The sequence below is a fragment of the Fundulus heteroclitus genome, chromosome 8 (assembly GCF_011125445.2).
Source record: "Fundulus heteroclitus isolate FHET01 chromosome 8, MU-UCD_Fhet_4.1, whole genome shotgun sequence".
NCBI lineage: Eukaryota > Metazoa > Chordata > Actinopteri > Cyprinodontiformes > Fundulidae > Fundulus > Fundulus heteroclitus.
This window is the reverse complement of record NC_046368.1, coordinates 2608388-2628145: the sequence shown is the minus strand read 5'-3', so window position 1 is coordinate 2628145 and position 19758 is coordinate 2608388. Positions and strand designations below refer to the sequence as shown.

The 19758-nt window shown below is 39.5% G+C and overlaps 1 protein-coding gene across 1 annotated transcript in view; it reads right to left on the bottom strand.

Moving 5' to 3' along the window:
* Nucleotides 1-12981: 12981 nt before the first annotated feature.
* LOC105925838 overlaps nt 12982-19758 on the bottom strand; it is a 31140-nt gene continuing 24363 nt past the window's right edge. The window contains exons 3-4 of the mRNA XM_036140691.1: nt 16245-17406; nt 12982-12996 (exon numbers count right to left, since the gene is read on the bottom strand). Coding sequence (XP_035996584.1) covers nt 12982-12996; nt 16245-17406 — 1177 coding nt within the window. The remainder of the gene's footprint in view (nt 12997-16244; nt 17407-19758) is intronic.

Here is a 19758-nt window from a genome sequence, read left to right as displayed (position 1 = left end):
GTATTGAATAGTTGAATCCATATCCTCCAACTGGAGCCTCTGGTCCTAACATTTGACTCTGCTGGTATAAAACTGGAGCAGATCTCTGCTGTTGGACTTTTGACTGTGGATTTGGCTTTCTTTTTGTTGTCATCAGAGTCTGGACTCGTTCAAAAACAGAAGACTTGCTTAGTCAAATGTGTTTTTCCTTAAGATCTTTCTAAGTTTGTCAGTGTATTTGTTTTATCATTATATTTGGTCTTTGTCATTTGTTCATGTTTTGTTTTAATCATGCTTTATTATTCTCTTTTTGTGAAAGACTTTGTGATTTACTCTTTGTGAAAGATACTATAGAAACAGATTTTCCTGACTACTGTCTGTCCTTTCTACAGGAGACTGTTGGCCATTTAAAGCCCTCAGGTTTTCCTAATGACTGTATTCCTACCAGACATTTTAAGGAGCTACAGCTGGGTCTTTTGTTTTGCAAATTGTCAACAGTGCTCTGTCTTTAGGAGTGGTCCCAGAACATTTTAAAGAAGCTGTGGTCCAGCCCCTGCTTTAAAGACCTGGTCTGGATGAAGTCAAAACTGCCTTTTATGTCTAAACCTCTGGAGATGATTGTATACATGCAGTTAACAACCTTTCTTTTAATGAATAATGTCTTTGAAAAATCCTTTTACACAGTGGATCACTTTTATCTCGTTTGGAGATGGACATCTGAGGAACAGCACCGGAATGGTTTAAGTCCTGCCTGAGTGATAGAACGTTTTGTGTCAGTCTGGGAAGTCCTGTGTCCTCCATTACTCCTCTTTTATTTGGAGTTCCTCAGGGTTCAGTTTAGGCTCCCTTCTTTTTACTCTCTATCTGCTCCCACATCATCAAAGCTGTTGTCAAATCCAGTTTATTTCAGCTTCAGTAGTTGGTAAAATACGGTCCATGCTGAGCAAAGCACACTTTGAGACAGTAATCCATGACTTTGTGACCCCTCAGCTGGATTAATACGCTTTATTTTGGTGTTAGTGGATCTTTAATTAGACCTCTGCAGATGGTGCAAAATGCTACTGCATGACTTTCTACCAAGAAACGTAAGTTTAAGCATATCTTCCCTGTGTAAAGCTCACTTCACTGGTTTCCAGTTAATTTTAGGATTCATTTTGAATTCTTTTATTTGTTTTTAAGTCTATAAAAAGCCTTGCCCCACCCTACATCTCTGAGTTCCTATGTTGTTACATACCGCCCTGTTCTCTCAGGTGAGCTGAACTTTTACTCTTCTCTGTACCAAGAACAAGGCGTAAACTCAGAGGGAACTGGGCTTTCTCTGTAGCTGGTCCCAAACTGTGGAATGATTCACTGCTGCACATCAGGCAGGCTTCCCCTTTGACCATTTTAAATCTCTTTTTAAGACTCAAGCTTTTTACCAGTTTTTGTGTTTTTTTTGTATGGCACCTTTGTCTTTGTCTGTTTAAAGGGCTTTAGAAATAAAGTTGGATTGGACTAAAACAGTTTAGCTGAACCTCCTACTATCAACCAATCTGCTGGGTTTTCTTAGATAGGAAACATTTTGACCAATCTGTATGATTTGACTGAATTTGACTTTGGAAAGAGCCTTGAGATGACATGGGTTGTGAATAGGCACTATATAAAAAAAACTGAATTTTTGTCTGTGAAAGATACTATAGAAACAAACTTTACTGATTAAAACAGTTTAGCTGAACTGGGACCCTCATCTCTTTTTCGGGTGGATGCTGAGGTTCCTCTATGTGTGTAAAAATCTTCACATATTTTCTTCACACTGTGGTGGGTTTGGGGAGTAAAACCCTTCATCTTCCATCCCCATTATCATGGTGCTGTAAAAAGGCCCTATACCTTCTAACAGATCAATACAGTTTTTATTATTTTTGTTTCAATCAAATGTTTCAGATTCTTTTCTCAACCTTGCTCTGCATACTTTTGTCAGGACATAATTATTCTTAATTCTGTGGGAACAGAAGTGATACAAGCACAGAAAAAAATCTTCCTTACACAGAACCTGAGGTTTGGAGAAGACCCCGACGCTCTTTGAAGCTGTAAAAAACAAGAAATATCGGAATTAGGAAATAATTCAGTTCCACAGGCTATTTCTGCATAAATCCGTTGCTCGTTTTATTGCAAAGCCACAACTTGAAAAATACCAGGAACAATAAATGATAAAGGGTCTTTTGTTTCAGTCTTGTGGGGAAGTCTCCCCTCTTCCTCGACAGATGAAGAGACGTTTTAATCGCTCTCAACAGAGAAGATGTCTCTTCCTTACAGAGTTTTGGGGCCCACTAATTGAGTCATTATACAGGGCCAACCCCAATAAGCAATTAAATCAAAGGTAAAGCTATACAAATACAAACATGTTAGTATGATTGTTACTTTTATAATAAAAAATAAACTCTTGTTTTTAAGTAGCTAATTTGCCACTAACAGCTTGGCTATAAACATTAGCCTACCAAGCAGGCCAAGATTCAAACATACCTTTATTTTAGCATTTTTACACCTCTTCCTTCATTTTTCCTTTCTTTGTCCCTGATGGATATGTTCTTTTTTGCGACATTGTTTCGTCTAACCACCTGTGTTTTAGATGTACGCTGTGTATGCATGTCCGGAGGCGGAGGTCAGCGTACACTTTTTTTTTTTTTTTGGCAGGAGGCACAAAGCTTTGTTGCCTCTGCAACAAAGCTTTAGTTACAGAGGCAGTAAGAATAACTAGGCAGCACTCTGTTGAAATTGTGTTTTTGCACAATATCTTTGATCATACAGATAACACCATTTATACATGGAAAAAAAATCAAAAACAACTTTTTTTGATTGCTCTTGGGGGCCCCTTAGTAGCTTTGTGGCCCTAAGACAGCGCTTGGTTCGCTTCTGCCTTGGGCCGGCTCTGTGCCACGTGCAGACCGGGCGAGCCACTGCATCTCCACTGCTGCTGAGGCCAACCTGAGCCGAGCCCCGGTACATTTCGGCACCAAATCTGCCACCCAGGAGCACCACAAAGGAAGCAACCATTCCAATTCATCCTCCAGAGAAGACAGATCACCCGCTATTACCATCTAATGTAGAACAGATTACTAGATCAATGTGTGCTTCTGTGCTTTTTTGTTTCTCTTGTTGTGTCTCTGTTCTGTCTTCTGTAACCCCAGTCGGTCGAGGCAGATGACCGTTCATACTGAGCCCGGTTCTGCTGGAGGTTTTCCTTCCCGTTAATGGGGAGTTTTTCTTCCCACTGTCGCTTCATGCTTGCTCAGTATGAGGGATTGCAGCAAAGCCATGTACAATGCAGACGACTCTCCCTGTGGCTCTACGGTTCCCCAGGAGTGAATGCTGCTTGTTGGGACTTTGATGCAATCAACTGGTTTCCTTATATAGGACATTTTTGACCAATCTGTATAATCTGACCCAATCTGTATAATATGATTGAACTTGATTTTGTAAAGTGCCTTGAGATGACATGTTTCATGATTTGGCGCTATATAAATAAAATTGAATTGAATTCTTACAGACAGAAATCAATACTTGCCTGGCCAGAGGTTTATTTAGAAGTAGGTTTTAATGCCGATGTTTTAGAAGGAGTTTGTTGAACTATGTGTTGAATGTTTACATGGTGCTACTGAATTCAGGTGATAAGCTGTTTATTGTGTTTCATCTTCATCAGAATAGAATTTAAAATTCTTCTTCTAACGTATAAAGCCCTTAATAATCAAGCTCCATCATATATCAGAGCTCTGATTACCCCGTATGTTCCTAACAGAGCACTTCGCTCTCAGACTGCAGGTCTGCTGGTGGTTCCTAGAGTCTCTAAAAGTAGAATGGGAGGCAGATCCTTTAGCTATCAGGCTCCTCTCCTGTGGAACCAACTCCCAGTTTTGGTCCGTGAGGCAGACACCCCGTCTACTTTTAAGACTAATCTTAAAACTTTCCTTTGTGACAAAGCTTCTAGTCAGAGTGGCTCATGTTACCCTGAGCTACCTCTATAGTTATGCTGCTATAGGCTTAGGCTGCTGGAGGACATCAGGGTCTATTTCTCTCACTCTGCTGAGTTCTCCTACTGCTCTCCAGTCTGCATTGTTTATTGTCATTCCAGCTTTTACCTTTTTGCTCTCTCTCTTTTCTCTTCATAGAAGGTACACCTGGTCTGGCGTTCTGTTAGCTGTGACATCATCAGGGGAGGCAGATCATCCTCTATTACCATCTAACATAGAAAGTACTCCTGGGTCAATGTGAGCTTCTGAGCTTTCTGTGTCTCTGCTCTGTCTTCTCTACCATAGAAAGTACTCCTGGGTCAATGTGAGCTTCTGAGCTTTCTGTGTCTCTGCTCTGTCTTCTCTACCATAGAAAGTACTCCTGGGTCAATGTGAGCTTCTGTGCTTTCTGTGTCTCTGCTCTGTCTTCTCTAACATAGAAAGTACTCCTGGGTCAATGTGAGCTTCTGTGCTTTCTGTGTCTCTGCTCTGTCTTCTCTACCATAGAAAGTACTCCTGGGTCAATGTGAGCTTCTGAGCTTTCTGTGTCTCTGCTCTGTCTTCTCTAAGCCCCAGTGGGTGGAGGCAGATGAGCGTTCACACTGAGCCTGGTTCTGGTTCTGCTGGAGGTTCTCCTCCCTGTTATAGGGGAGTTTTCCTCTCCACTGTCGCTTCATGCATGCTCAGTATGAGGGATTGCTGCAAAGCCATCAACAATGCAGACGACTCTCCGTGTGGCTCTACGCTCTTTTAGGAGGAGTGAATGCTGCTTGTCGGGACTTTGATGCAATTAACTGGTTCCCTTATATAGGACAGTTTTGTTTTGTTTTAATGCAACAACAGGTGTCTACCTGGTCCTTCTGCTATCCCAACACAGTAGAAGAGCTGAGCACGCCTTCCCCACCCCGTCTGGGTTGCAGAATAAACCAATTCTGTGGCAGCGTCATCTCTTATCCCCCCTAGCTTAAAAAAATTAGAGACGCCCCCGGTTTTCATTTGATAAATCTTGTCACCTTGCATTAAGGTCTTTTCTTCTCTCTCTCTTCTCCGTTTTTTTGGGGTTCCACATGGAATTTGTTTGAAGCTCATTCATTGTGTTAGCTAGTAGCCGTTGTCTCGAGTTAGCTGCCCCTCGGTCGTTCTTTGAGGTTGGGGCAGTTGACTGTATCTAGTGGTTAGCTCTTTGCATGAGCTGCTGCCATCTTGAGCCTCCTAGCTTAGCAGCTTGAAGCTCTTTGTAGCTAATTGGGGCTAGCAGCTGGCCTGGTGTTTTGAAGAACCATCACTGACTCCAAGTATTAGCCAGATCCATTTCAATGCTGTTTACATAATATGTGCTGCTGTCTTAATGGTGATTATTTAATGCTTAATTAAACGAGGCGTATTTAAATTAGAAAATTACCGAAAGACTGCTAAATCAGAGTTACATCACTCTGCTGTTTTATTTTCCTCTTATGTTGTATTGTTTTGATTCAGTAGTTAGTGTGTTCAAGTAGTATTAGTATTTAAGAGATTATTTAAACAGATTATTAAACAGATCATTTCTGAACAGGAAATAATTGGTTTAATACATTTTAAGTAGTTTAAGCCAGGTCATCTGTGGTTTTTATATCAGTGATCGAATCGTCTTTAAGAGTTACCAAATCATCTCTTTTTGAGTTAACAACACAAATATACATAGAGACATTTTTCCTTTGCTTGTGGTTAATGATCAGTGATTCCAATTGCAATTGTAATTTAAGATTATTAACATTTACTGGTGGCTGACCAGAAACAGTTTCACAGCGGGTAAAACACCCATCTTTTGTTGTAAACAAAGTTTAATAATTGTTAAATAATACATTTTTAAAGGCTGGTAGCCCTTAATCATAACCATCTGGAAGCATTGTCTTTGTCGCTCACCTTTGACTAGAATTACATATTATTAATTATAATATCTAATTAGGGTTAACAAACAGGTAAAATTGCACAAAACACTGCAACATTGATTCAATGAAATGTGTTCTCTACATTTAACGCATTCCTTAGGAAACTGCGACTGGACGGCACAAGAGAGCATTCTAGAGCCTTACCCAGGCATCCAGGGTGGAAGTGTGTAGGATTTGAACCCAAAACCTCCAAGAGATAAGCACAATGCTAATGCTAACTAGGCTAACACCCCCAGTAATGGAGGACCTGTTAAGGTTGCATTTTATCTCTGTGTGTAATATGTATATACATAAATATGGATATGGGTTTTCCCAGCATCAGTAGTCATTTATTTTGAATCAGCGCACTGAGAAACAACTTTACAACATTTCAGAGATATGTTGGTGTAAAATTGGATAATTATGCTGTAGAAAGTAAAATCGTACAAAGGCAGAGATCAGAGTTCTCAAACATCAGAGGTACCTGTTCAGGTGAACACAGACCAGAAACATCAAGCAGCAGATATGAAATGTAACATGAAATTCATACAGTCTACAAGTCTGAAGTGAAGTAAAAACCTCATCAGGTAAATTAGCAACAATATAAATATGGCTATCTTATTCTTTTCTGTTACATAAAAATATTGCTTTTTAAATACTAGAAATATACATTATGATACAGGATTTACCTCTAAGAGTTTTGGTCAGAGCTGATTATTGTTGGTCCATTAATGATCTCACCTGTGAAGGTTTCAGGGAGCTCTGCTGTGGTGACCTTCAGGAGACACTGGGTTGTGTTCAGAGGCTTTAAACACCGTGGGAGGAGACAGACAGGTCTCATGATTGTAAAGATAATATCCTGGCAGAAAGAAAGCACACCTCTTTCAGTCAGGTTGTAAAATAATGAAACTTAAATACTAAAAAAAACACACCACAGAATTTATCATGTGATCATTCAGTTAACCAAAATTGTAATAATAGGCAAAAAAAAACCTCTTAACTGCTCTTGAGCTCTTAATTTATTTTATTTCATTTTGAACAATTAAAAAAAGTTCAATAAAACAAAGAAAAAAGAAAAAAAATCATAAACAGCATAAAATGTCCACCAAATTGTTCTATACTGCAAAACAAAAGGTGTTTGCAAAGGAACAGGAAGCAGCAATTATCCATTCCTGCCCCTAAATTTACATACAAATCCTTAATCAAAATAGTGATTTAATACATACATAAATCCAGAGCTTGGCCTTTTGGCTCAGCTCTCTCTTCACCACAACGGATCGGTACAGCGCCCGCTTCACAGCAGACGCTGCACCAATCCGCCTGTCGATCTCCTGCTCCATCTTCCCCTCATTCCTGAACAAGACCCCAAGATACTTGAACTCCTCCACTAGGGGCAGGACATCCTCTCAACTTTGTCTCTTATTAATTTTAAATATGTTTAGACTAACTTGACAATACTAAATACATTTTCTTCAGTTTTGCTGTTTTTATTTTTGTCACTTTTCTCTGTAAAGGATGGAAATCTCAACATGAATTTTCCAGTATATTTTATTTAGTAAATCTGGAAGTTAACATCTTTCTGGCTGATGCCATTCTCCTCAAATATCAGAACGTCAGATTAAACGTTCTGCAGCTATAGCTGTCAGCTTGACCTTTGCACCCTGTGGATTGTTCCAACATAAGATCAAAGTTGTTAAAGACTCAGCATCTATGTGGAATGGACAGGTGCAGACAAGCTGAAGGTGAGAGAGTGCAATCCATGTGGTGAAGTTTCCTGTGTCATATTTGAGCCGGTCTCAAGCCCAGATAAATGCAGGTGGGTGCATCATGAAGGGAAGCTTTAGCCAAATTTACCAAGAGAGTCAATAACATGATCTCCATCCTGGATCTGTTAAGGCCCGGGTTAATATTGACCGCCACTGGTGCTGATGGACCCACAGGGTACGGGTGGAAACTGGACTACTGCTGGTCAGTGAACAAGAAGAGGAGGAAGTCCCGGCTAGATGGTGTTAAAGACACAGTGCCTCCAGGCTTCTCCAGCCAAGTAAGAATTTGCTGCTGGAAGTAGATGATTAGATGATTACTTGTTGGGTAGATTTATATTTCATTTCTGTGTTTTTAAGTCCTTTGAACTTTCCTTTTTTAGATCAGTGAAATAAGTACATTAGGATAAACATACAAAACTCCAAAACCATAATCAGGCTTGGTAATTTTGCCAGTTCTACTGTGTTGAAAAATGTATAAATACTGCCGTCTATTGGTCACAGTCAGTAGCGACACGCCACAGTTTTAAGTAAGTGTGAACTAACTTGACTAATTCTGTATGACCTGTTAGTCAAGGGTTTAGTCTCAGATTTGTTCTTCAATGGCTTCTCTTTATTGTTATGACTTTATACATTTTAGAAAACAGTGAAGATATCACAACTAGGACTCAAAAGTATGTAGAAACACAAAATTGTGAGATAACTTAAGACATCGTGCATATTTTAAGATAAGAAAAGATAAGATAAGATAAGATAAGATAAGATAAGATATGCTTTATTGATCTCACAATGGAGAAATTCACTTGCCACATCGGTTCATACAAGAAGGTGCAGAGTAGGAAAGGTGCATTCAGGTCTATACAGTGAATCTTCATATATACAATGGATCAAAAAGGATACAAAAAATACAAAAAGATATAGGGATAGGCATATGCTGTCTTATTTACATACATAGTGATCTATATGTATATAAACATATTTACATACTTAAATATGTAAATATATTTAATGCATATATATATATATATATATATATATATATATATATATATATATATATATATATATATATATACGCCTACATACATACGTACCTACACGTATATATGTGCATATACATTCATGTATACATTTGTACATACATACGTACATGTGTACTGACATATGTTCAGGTGATGATAGCAGCAGAAGTCACTTCTTTCAGGATTATTGCACGGGTTGTAGGACAGTGTATTAAATAGATTATTGCACATTAGTCATTGCACATTAGTTATTGCAGTTATGGTTACAGTTATAGTGCAGCATTGTATAATCTGATAGCTTTTATTTAATTTTAGCTTTTTAAAATCCCCCTTTGCTTTGATTCCTGCTTTGGTCACTCTTGGCCTTCTCTTCATGAGCTCCATGGTTAGTCGCCTGAAACGGTTTTCCAGCGGTCTGGAAGGAGTTTCCAGAGGCAGGAATAAAGCTAAAGACAAACCGCTGAATGAGAAGGTGAGTCCAAACTTTTGACTGGTATTGTATATTTGTAAAGTACAAACATCTTTTTTCTTTAAACTATAGGTGAATAATGTTATAATATTTACGGTAAGTCAGTTATATGTAGCTAAGCTGAACTGAACAGTTAGAAGATGTGAGATGAAGACCTGAAAGGATGAAGGATGGCAGCAGGAGACAGTGGTCTGGGTTGCATATAATGTGTTTTAAAGAAGGAAATCTTATCTCATAAACAGGAGGAATTCTGCATATGTGGAAAATAGCTTTTTATTGTTTTATTCTTTGCCTCCTACAATTTCTATATTTTCATCCTCACATGCATTTGATTTTCTTGATTTACATTATTAACTCACTTTTTCCTTTTAAATTAGAGATTGTTAAAAACATCATTCACAGTGAACATTGTCATCTAAACTTCAAATGAGGTGAATGAAGACCAGCAGCAGCATTTCAGTAATCTAGAACAGAGCTCACTGTTTCTGCTGGTTCATCAGCTTTCTAACAAAGCCAGAACAAAGTTTTCATTCAGTGAAAATAGAAACATTAACTGAATAAATGTTGAAACAGGTTCAAGCGTATTAGAAATCAAAGTGACGGTACATTAACCAACTGAAATTCATAAACATTTATCAAAACAGCATCATGCAGAACATGATGTAATGAAGATAAAATATAGTAAATCAAACCATGTTAGGATCAAATTATTACTGATCTTAAGCTAATCACAAGGACTTGCTCTTTGTGAGAAAACTGTTAATAAAAGCCGTTAGAATGCTCTCTGCATGTATGTGTTAAAACACATAGATATTATACAGGCTGATCTTGCACAAAACTGGCCCTGGGTGATTTTAGAGCCATTTTAGGACTTTGTGAGCACGCTTCTGCTGCAGTTGATATTCAAAATGAAGCTTGAACGTTCCACATGCCAGATGAAACTTCATTGTCTTTAGTAATTTCTTACTTGGAAGATGCAGTTACAGAGCATTTTCCCTTATTCACCCCTGCAGCAGTTCCAAAGGAATGCATAACTCAGGCGGCAGAAAAATGGATTAAACACACCAGTGTGAATCCTAAAGAAGACAGGTCCAATCTGTGTGAATTATTTAGAGAAATAGTGTTAAAAGGTGTACCCTCTTCGGTATCACAGCTGACGAAACTAAATCCTGATATTCAATTCAATTCAGTTCAATTTTATTTATATAGCGCCAAGTCATGAAACATGTCATCTCAAGGCACTTTACAAAGTCAAATCATCATATTATACAGATTCAATCAGATTATACAGACTGGTAAAAAACTTCCTATATAAGGGAACCAGTTGATTGCATCAAGTCTCTCCAAGCAGCATTCACTCCTCCTGAAAGAGCGTAGAGCCACAGTGGACAGTCGTCTGCATTGTTGATGGCTTTGCAGCAATCCCTCATACTGAGCATGCATGAAGCGACAGTGGAGAGGAAAACTCCCCTTTAACAGGGAGGAAAACCTCCAGCAGAACCAGAACCAGGCTCAGTGTGAACGCTCATCTTTGCAGCAATCCCTCATACTGAGCATGCATGAAGCGATATGACTGATTGTTAATATGCTCGCTGGAAAAAAGAACATTTGGTACATCATTTTCAAAATGGGGAGAGAAAGAGAAAACAAGAAAAAGAGGAATTATAAGATCAGTTATTTAAATTGCATTTACAGGAAGCAAAACAGAAAGCGACTAAAATAAAAAGTGAACATGTGATGGTGTCAGCAGTTGGATCTTCAACCCTGAAGGTGTCACCTCAGTTTAATTCACTCCAAGGAGGAGGCTTGCCTTCTTCTATCTGTTCTTTGTATAATTACAGGTCTGTTGGTCCTGGACGGGGAAGCAGATGGCAGTTTGGTGGTCAGCGTGGTGTCGATGTTGGAACAGAGGACCGAGTGTAATACAGCGGACATGTTTAAACACCCATCGACATACAACAGTGGTGTCCTGGACATTGAGCACGTGACTGTGGGCTGTTTCACCCCACCGGCAGGTCAACCTGGTATGGTGCCATAAGATCCAAACATGGCCTCACCTCCACAAGGTCAGTATCCCAGCAAGGGGATAACTCTTCTGATGGACAATACTGACACACTCCTGAGGAGGATCCAAGCAGCATGAGCAGACCCCGTGCTGTTAGCATAAGTGGGAAATGACTGCATGAACTTTCAGTGGACACTGGAGCCACATATTCCACTATTTCCAGACAACCATCAGCCTCAGGGTTGGGAAGAGTTTGCTGACATCGATGGGGGACTGTGAGCAGAGCCTGCTACTACTGGTGCTCTCTTAGTGTTTCAGTTATGTAAGCCCTGGATGCAAAGTCTGAGTTCCTACTCGTCCCCACCTGACCCACCACACATCACTCTGTTCTATGACAGGAACCACACAGACTAGTATCAAGATTCTTTAAGGTAAAACACAGACTGTCACTTCTAGGAATATGTATGTGGCACCTGAGCGTGTGGCAGTTGCTACCGCTGAACAACTATAATGGTATATGGTGTTAGATGAAACATTTCCTGATATTTCTCTTTCTCTCCATGTTGAGCACCAGGAAAAGGAATTAGGGGACATGATAAAATGTTCCCTTCAGGCCACTGATTGGGCTCCTACCAGCGTGCAGGTTTGCTGTTTTTTCAAAATATACTAATACCTATTAAATTGTCTGTGATGTAACTGATAAGGTTTAATTTGTTACCATGTCCGGGAACATACTGATCATCATGAAGCAGCAGAGGTGTACTCTCCCATCACAATTATGAGCAGAAAAGTCCACGGAGGTGGGATTAATGTCATGTGCTCCAGTTATGTTTAAGGTCAGTAAAAATAAATTGTAAGTTGCCAGGAAACAGGTGTCTTTCCTGGGCTGTGTTATTTCTGCAGGAACAGCCAGTCACAAGCAGAGCATTCTAACAAACCCAAACTACAGCGTGTAAAAGACATGTTGTCTTCTGGGATTAACTGGCTACAGTTGTAACTATATTCCGGGTACGATGATCTCACGCAACCTTTGAGGGACCTTGTGAAGATACAAGGTATGATAAAATTAAATAATGTTTTGATTTGGACCTGGGAAGCTGAGCAAGCATTTTTCTAACTTTAAGACAGATTAGCATTTACAATTTAGTTGACTCTCCCTGACAACTCTTTACTATTTTTACTATTTTTCGTTGATGTTTCTGTAACCAAAGTGGCAATTAGTGGAGTTTTGTTTTAGAAAAAAGGGGGGGGGGAGTGAGAAGGGTGTTAATGAACATATCAGTAATGTTGGATAACATAAAAAGACATCACCACAATGCACACAACATGCAGCAGGAAAAGCCAAATAGATTTAAAAGACGGCTCATTTAGTGACGGATATATTTGATAAATTTTGACAACTCATAGTTTGGTGCCTTATGTAAATTCACAAAGTTTTACTAAGATTGTATTCAGACAGCACAGGATGTCCAAAACCTTGGAGTCACCCAACATCACATTCATACACAAAGGTATAAACACGGCAGATAGCATGATGTTAAAGAGTGAGTGCAGGATTTTTGACATGATGATGGTGCCTATGGATATGGTGAAATATTTTGTGAAAAGTGGTACAGTGTGTGGCCACTTTAATCTAAAGAAGAACCTGACATCGTTACAGGAAAAAAATGACTTTGATTGCAAATCAGAAAGAAATAATTATTGATTCCACAGACGTGGTGATCCCTTTCAGAAGTATTAAGTATTTGTGTGTGTGTGTGTGTGGGTGTGGGTGTTTTTACAGGACGACCAGAAGCCTGTGGACAGAGAGTACAGCAACACTGTGATAAAATGTCTCACTAACTATTACATTCCTAGGCATAGGTTCCCTGAAAAGATGAGGATGAACAATGGAACCTACCTCAGGAAATCAGTATCTGCACCGAGTGGAGTCCAGTTTAGGTCTCAGACAGGTTTGGTATGGTGCATCATCCCCAGTCATGGGGGAAGGTGGAAATGATTAACAAAATCTGAAAAACCAATTGACTAAATTATTATGGGTTGATGTTTTTATGTTTGCCTCTCGCTGTGATGTCAATCGGGTTACACCTCTACAGGTTACACCCCTATGAGTCGGTGACTGGAAGGAGTTTTTCGGGACCCTATCATCAGTCACCTGGATCTACAGGTGACTCGCAAAGTTTGACACATAAAGATTACAGACTGTCTTGGAGGCATAAACCAGAATACAAGGAGGGGCACCACCCCCAGACGCTGACTGAGTTTGCCTTAAGGTCATCAAAAGAAAGTTGTTGGAGCCAAGATTCAAAGGGCTCTACCAGGTGGTTAAAAGAACCTCGCATGCGGTCAGGTTGAAAGGAAAAGCGGAGATATAGTTTCAGCGGAGCCAGTGCGTACCAGCAACAGAACCCCAAAAGGTTACTGAAGGAGGAGCAGGAGGGCCTAACAGAGCAGGTCAGCTGAATGGGCTTCAATCAGCTGCAAACAGAACAAGGTGACGGGTCAGAATAAAACCTTCTGGTTCTTGACACCACAGACAGTCTACCCTGTGTGTTGAAGATTTATTGCAGGTTGCACCAAATTACTCTGTAAACTATTACTTTATATTAGGAACAGAAGACGTCTAGGAGAAAGAAGAAGACATCATGAACAATTAAAGTGAGTAAATACATGATAAACAGGGGGGAAATGTTGGGATTATTTTTACTATTCTATATGTTTTGTTTTATTTACTATGTTCATTACATTTATCACATACTGTTTTTACTCATTACTATTAGAAAGGCTTTAAGGTTTGATGATATTCAGAGATTAAAGTGCTTTTCAGATGACTGATGTATCTCTCCAATGTTACAGAGTAAGGCTTTGTGCAGAGACAAGTCTCACGATGAATGTTGTTGTTGCTGCACTGTGCTATCTGTGGCTTACACCCAGCCAACTGTGGTTACTCTGAGAACTAAATGCTAACCGAACTGATAGTTTATGATGTCAAAAGTCACATTGCAGAATGTCTCCCCCTTTCTTAAGCTCTGCAATGTGTTCTGTTAACTAGAGGCCTCCCTGTTCTGAAAAAAAGGCGTAAGCAGGGTGTGCGTTTCTGAACAGTTGGAGAAATGTAACTGAACGCATCTCTATGATGTTCTCCTTGTAAGAGGCTCATCCTTCCCTTGTGTTGTTTAATGAATGTTTTAGGTGTTTAAACCTGACAAAAGGTCATAGGTCAGGCGGTGATATCATAGGTCATGGGGTGATGTCATACCAGAAGTGGGATGGGCTTGGGTGCGGGACTTCTGGGAGTGGGACCAGTAGTGGGGGGAGCACCTGTCACTTTGAAATGTGGGCGGGGCTTAGTGATTTCAATGGAGGATTGTCTTCATTCTCTAACACCATTTATGGATGAATCTTTTGACAGTATTTAACATTTAATTATGATTAATTTGAAGAGTACTCTATGAATTGTTTGTGTATGACATGACAAACAATACTTAATTATGGTCATGTTGATCATTAATATAATAATCCCATTTATTTATAAAAGTATGGTAATAATAGTGATTTTTAATTAAACAAGAAACTGATGTTATTACTGGTCCTGGTTTCCATGAGGGCGAGCTACTACTAGACCTGAAGAACCTGGAGAGAGAATTAGTGCCACTTGGAGGTGCTGCAACTTGTTCCCCTGCGCACAAAAGGTCTTATACTTACATCAAAGCCTTCTAAAGACTCATTCAGTCTTCACTGACTCTGTTTAACTCCTGCCCTCAACTGACCTGCTGCCTCACATTGATTTCATGAATTGTGGAATCAATACCAGCATTTGGAGTCAATCTGGACATTGTTAGAAAAATTGTTTCTTAAAGAATTGAACATGTTCATACTATTGTGACAGAGCATTTTGTATATATTGTAAATAAATTCTCAACTTTAATACAATCACCTTTTGCACTATTGTGCTTCTAAATAAAACCATTATCTCCCCTGAGCCAAACATTAGGTCTTCTGATAACTAGTCTATCACCAGTTATCATCTCATTTAACAATATTATTAGCATCTGCTTTGTAATTGCTGTAAGAACATTTCGTTATATTCTGATGGACCATATGAAAGGAACCCCTCTGGGGTAAATTTCACTTCCAGGTGTTTCCTTCCCTAGAAAACAGGAATGTTGTCAACAAAGTTGATACCAGTGATTTATTGACAAAATGTTTATTGGGTGCTTGGCAACAGGAAACAGGACAAAGAAAAAGAAAAAGAAAAGAAACAATGTCTGATTTAATAATTTCCTCTAAATGTTTCATCTACTTCAGAACACCCTGTTCTATGTTAATTGATCTCTAGCCGTTCTAGGAATGATTTGGTGAATCCAGGGTAGAAACTTTTCACCTTTAGTTTCAAACATAAAAGGTTGTGACTGAATTACCCTCCACCTTTCTCTGTGCTTCACTCAAGCAAAGACAGAAATTAAGTAAAATAAATCAAATTCCCGACAAGATCTCTACCATGAATTATTCTAGACATTATTTAGAGAATTCATTGCCGAATTCTGGTTACTCTTACACAATTATTGCATGGTTGATAGTGTATTTCTGTAATTTGTTGAAGATTTTCCCTCCACCACATTTTCTTTACTATATAATCTATATAATCAATGAGTTAAACTTTTTATGAAAAACTTGATGTTTAGGTATCATTCTTGGTTGATAATTCACAATAATGAGCTTATTATTGCATCTTAAGGTGAGTCGCAGAAGTATGTTGATATTGTAAAGCTGCTTTGCTTCCTTCGTTCACATTTCCTTGAATTTTCTCAAGTTTCTTAACCCTCTCAGTGTCTCCTGTTTCTTTCATCTTCTCAATCAGGAAGTCCAAGTGGACTAAAGTAGATGCAGAATCAGCTTTCAGAGCAATCCTCTCCAGTTTGACGATATGGTTGTAGGACTCATTCAGCAGCTCAGATTTTAATGCTTTCAGATCTTTCATTTTGGTGTCCAGACTTTCTAAATAACTCAAGTTTTTCTCTCTTTTAGTTTTACTCTTTTCATACTTTTGCTTAATTTCTTTCAGAGTGGTCTGAACTCTTCTTGTCTTGGTCACGTATATCCACTTTTCTTTTACATGAGCAGATGTGGGACACTTCCCACTGCAGACGATGCAGTGGCCCTCTTTGATGACATCACAGAAGGCGGGACTCGGGGCCAATGTGCATCCAGGATAGTGACAGTTCTCTTCACAGCGAGTACAGCACATAGCACCTTCGAAAACACCAGTTTTGATGGGTTCTTTGACTTTGTAGAGCTCGTCTATTTCTAAATCAAAATCTTCATTATTTTTCATCTCTTCTTTATATTTCATGAGTTTATCTAGAGTTTGTCTGATTTCCTTCTGTTTCTGTTCAGTCTCAGTTATTCTTTGCTGCAGGTTTTGGATGCAGGCAGTAAGTTTGGTGCGTTCTTTTATGACATCAACAGTCGTCTGCACCTTTTGAGGTTGAGATTTTTCCAGAAAGGCGGCAAACTCTGTCATTCCTCTCTCTGTTATCTTATTTGCACGTTCTATGTATTCTGCTTCTTCGTTCCGGTCTTCGTTCTGGCAGTTATTAAACAGGAAGTAGACCGGCTGCTTCTTCTCATTTTTGGCACATTTAATGGTGGAAACCTCAAGGGCTTCAAGGACGTTCTTCGGTGTTCTTCCGTTTGAGTGGGTGATGAGAGCCACAATGTGGTTTTCTATGTTTTTTCCAAACAATGACATGACTGAATTCAAGATGTACATCAATCGGTCACTCAGTCGATTATCACTGGCTTTCATCACCAAACCCACTCCATGAAGTTCATTAATGTTGTCTCCTGATTGAAACAACTGCAATAATGTCTGGCTGATGTTGACATCATGTTCGATCCCTCTAGTGCTACCAAACCCTGGAGTATCGATGATGGTCAGAGAGCAGGACAGGGTTTTACCTTCAAAGCCAAATATTTCATACACAGTCACCTCAGATGTTTCCTGGTCCACCTCCTCCTTGATCTGAAACCAGACATTGTCCTGAAACTTCACTCCCATGGTGAAGTTGACCAGTGCATTGATCAGCATGGACTTTCCTGCTCCTGTTTCACCAACCAGTAAGATGGTTTTATTTGTCTTGCGTGCATTTCTTTCGCCGACAGTCACTCTCATCATTGTAGCAGATTTTTCTTTCTTAGTTCTTAGCTGGTAAACAGATGGATTTCCTGATCGGATCAGAGTACTTTTGGAGATCATGTTGGTCAGTGAAGAACTCCTAAAAGAAGAACAGACTTACTATGTTGGCTTCAAATATTGAAGGGGGTTATCTATTTTATGTATAAACATGCGTTTTCCTGTTACTTGACACTTTGCTTCAGATACACTGACTACTAATAAGAATAAATCAAATCAAATCAATATTGTTCCATAAGATCAAATATCAAATCTGGAAAGGAATAGAGACAAATTGTATGAAATTTACAAGTATAACAAAATAATGGAGAAACTGTAAAACATGTGCTTTTGTATTTCTCACAAAACTATTTACGAGTCCTTTCTGCATTTTAAATGCAGCCATCTGACACTGAAGGAGCTCTCTCCAGGGATCAAACAGGATTAAAACAGGCTCAGAAAATGTCTCTTCAAGCTGTTCAATCTGTTTTCAACTTTGTTTGGCCAAAACAAGGTTGGCAAATACAATGCATGAAGTGAAAATATTTAATTTCTTGCAACTGTTTAGGAAGAGCTGCCGTGAAAGTTTAGAAGACGCTAACCACATCAGAATTGTGTTCTTTGAATGCAAGGAGACCAGAGCTGAAGGCAAAGAGAAAAACAGGAAGTAGCAATATGTTGGGGCGGGGGCAAAGAACCAGCAGCGGAGAACGGATGGTGGGGAAACGGCTGTTTGTCTGAAAGCAGAGGTATAAGGTTTCAGAACCACAATCTGCTGTATTCACCAGGTTTGTGTCCGTAAACAAGGATTTTGTTGTCAGTTTCTCTTTAGTCTCAATGAAGATATTTTAAAAAGGTAAATAGAAATACATTTTTTTTGGTTGGACCTGGTTGGATCACTGCCAATCAGCCTGGTACTGATTGGCACTGATCCAACCAGGTCCTCCTCTTTTAAGTAAAAAACACTGATGAGTTTCTCATTTGTTTATTTAGTTTTTGTGTTTCCTGTTTTACTTTGTACTTTCATTTCCTGTCTCATTTCAGTCAACTTCACTTCCTACGCTTCCCTCCTGTAATCAAGTTCTGCCACAGCCTAACGTTATCCACCTGGGCTCAATTTTCGTCCTTTGTTGGTTTGTCTATTTATTCCACACCCATGTGGTTATCCATTGTGGTTTGTTTTTGTTCTTTATGACAAGCCACCCAGTATTTCTTTGCCTAACTTTGCTTTGCAGTGATTTTGTCCCAGTTTGTGCTTTGGACTTTCCTCTGTCTCTGTTTTGGATACTTTCGCTTTGATTGGATTGTGGTTGTACTGACCTTGGACTGTATTAAAGGAGTTTTGATTTTTAATTTCATTGTCTTGAGTCTTACAATTTAGTCCAATATTCTCTGTTGCTGCACTTCACGTTTGGGAACTCCTCGTGTTTCACACAGTTTGCTTTTCTCGGCATAGCAAGAGGTCATTAGCCTAGCTTTAGCCTAGCCTAGCTTTAGCCTCACAATGGCTTCCTTCCCTATTCTTCCATCAGCTTTTCTGTCTCTGTCTAAGTCTCCCCCTATCTCCTGCTCTCTGTGTCAGATGTTTAGTTATTCCTCTGCCTCCTTAGTGATAATGGTACATGTAATAAATTATGTTTATGTGTTTAAGTGTTTTTGTAGCTTTGGACGTGAGGGTGTAGAAATTGGAGAATTAGCCCAATATTTGCTGGCGCAAAGGGGCTGTTAGATCTGATTTGGTGTTAAATTAGGTTTAATCTTTCAAACTTTAAACATATAAGACCCTCTCTGACTTCTGAATCAGCAAAAAATCTATCTATATGCATGCCATGATATTTAGCCATATAAACTACTGCCATACCACATGGTCTCACACTTGGGAGGCCATTCTGAAACCCCTAAAGTCTTTCTTCAAGAAAACTCTGAAAATTCTTGACAAAAAGCCTTTACGTTATCATTATTGTAACATTTTAAGTAAGTACAACATTTTAGACTTTGAACGTCCCTCCGTTTTCTTCCACTTATTCGGGGTCGGGTCGCGGGGATAGCAGCTTCAGTAGGGAGGCCCAGACGTCCCTCTCAACTGGCTCCTCTGGACGTGGAGGAGCATCCTCCCCGGATGACTGAGCTCCTCACCCTATCTCTAATGGAGAGCCCAGACACACTACGGAGAAAACTCATTTCAGCCGCTTGGATCCAGGATCTCGTTCTTTCGGTCACGACTCAAAGCTCGTGACCATAGATGAGGGTAGGAACGTAGATCGACCGGTAAATCGAGAGCTTGGCCTTTTGGCTCAGCTCTCTCTTCACCACAACGGATCGGTACAGCGCCCACTTCACAGCAGACGCTGCACCAATCCGCCTGTCGATCTCCCGCTCCATCTTCCCCTCATTGGTGAACAAGACCCCAAGATACTTGAACACCTCCACTAGGGGCAGGACATCCTCCCCAACC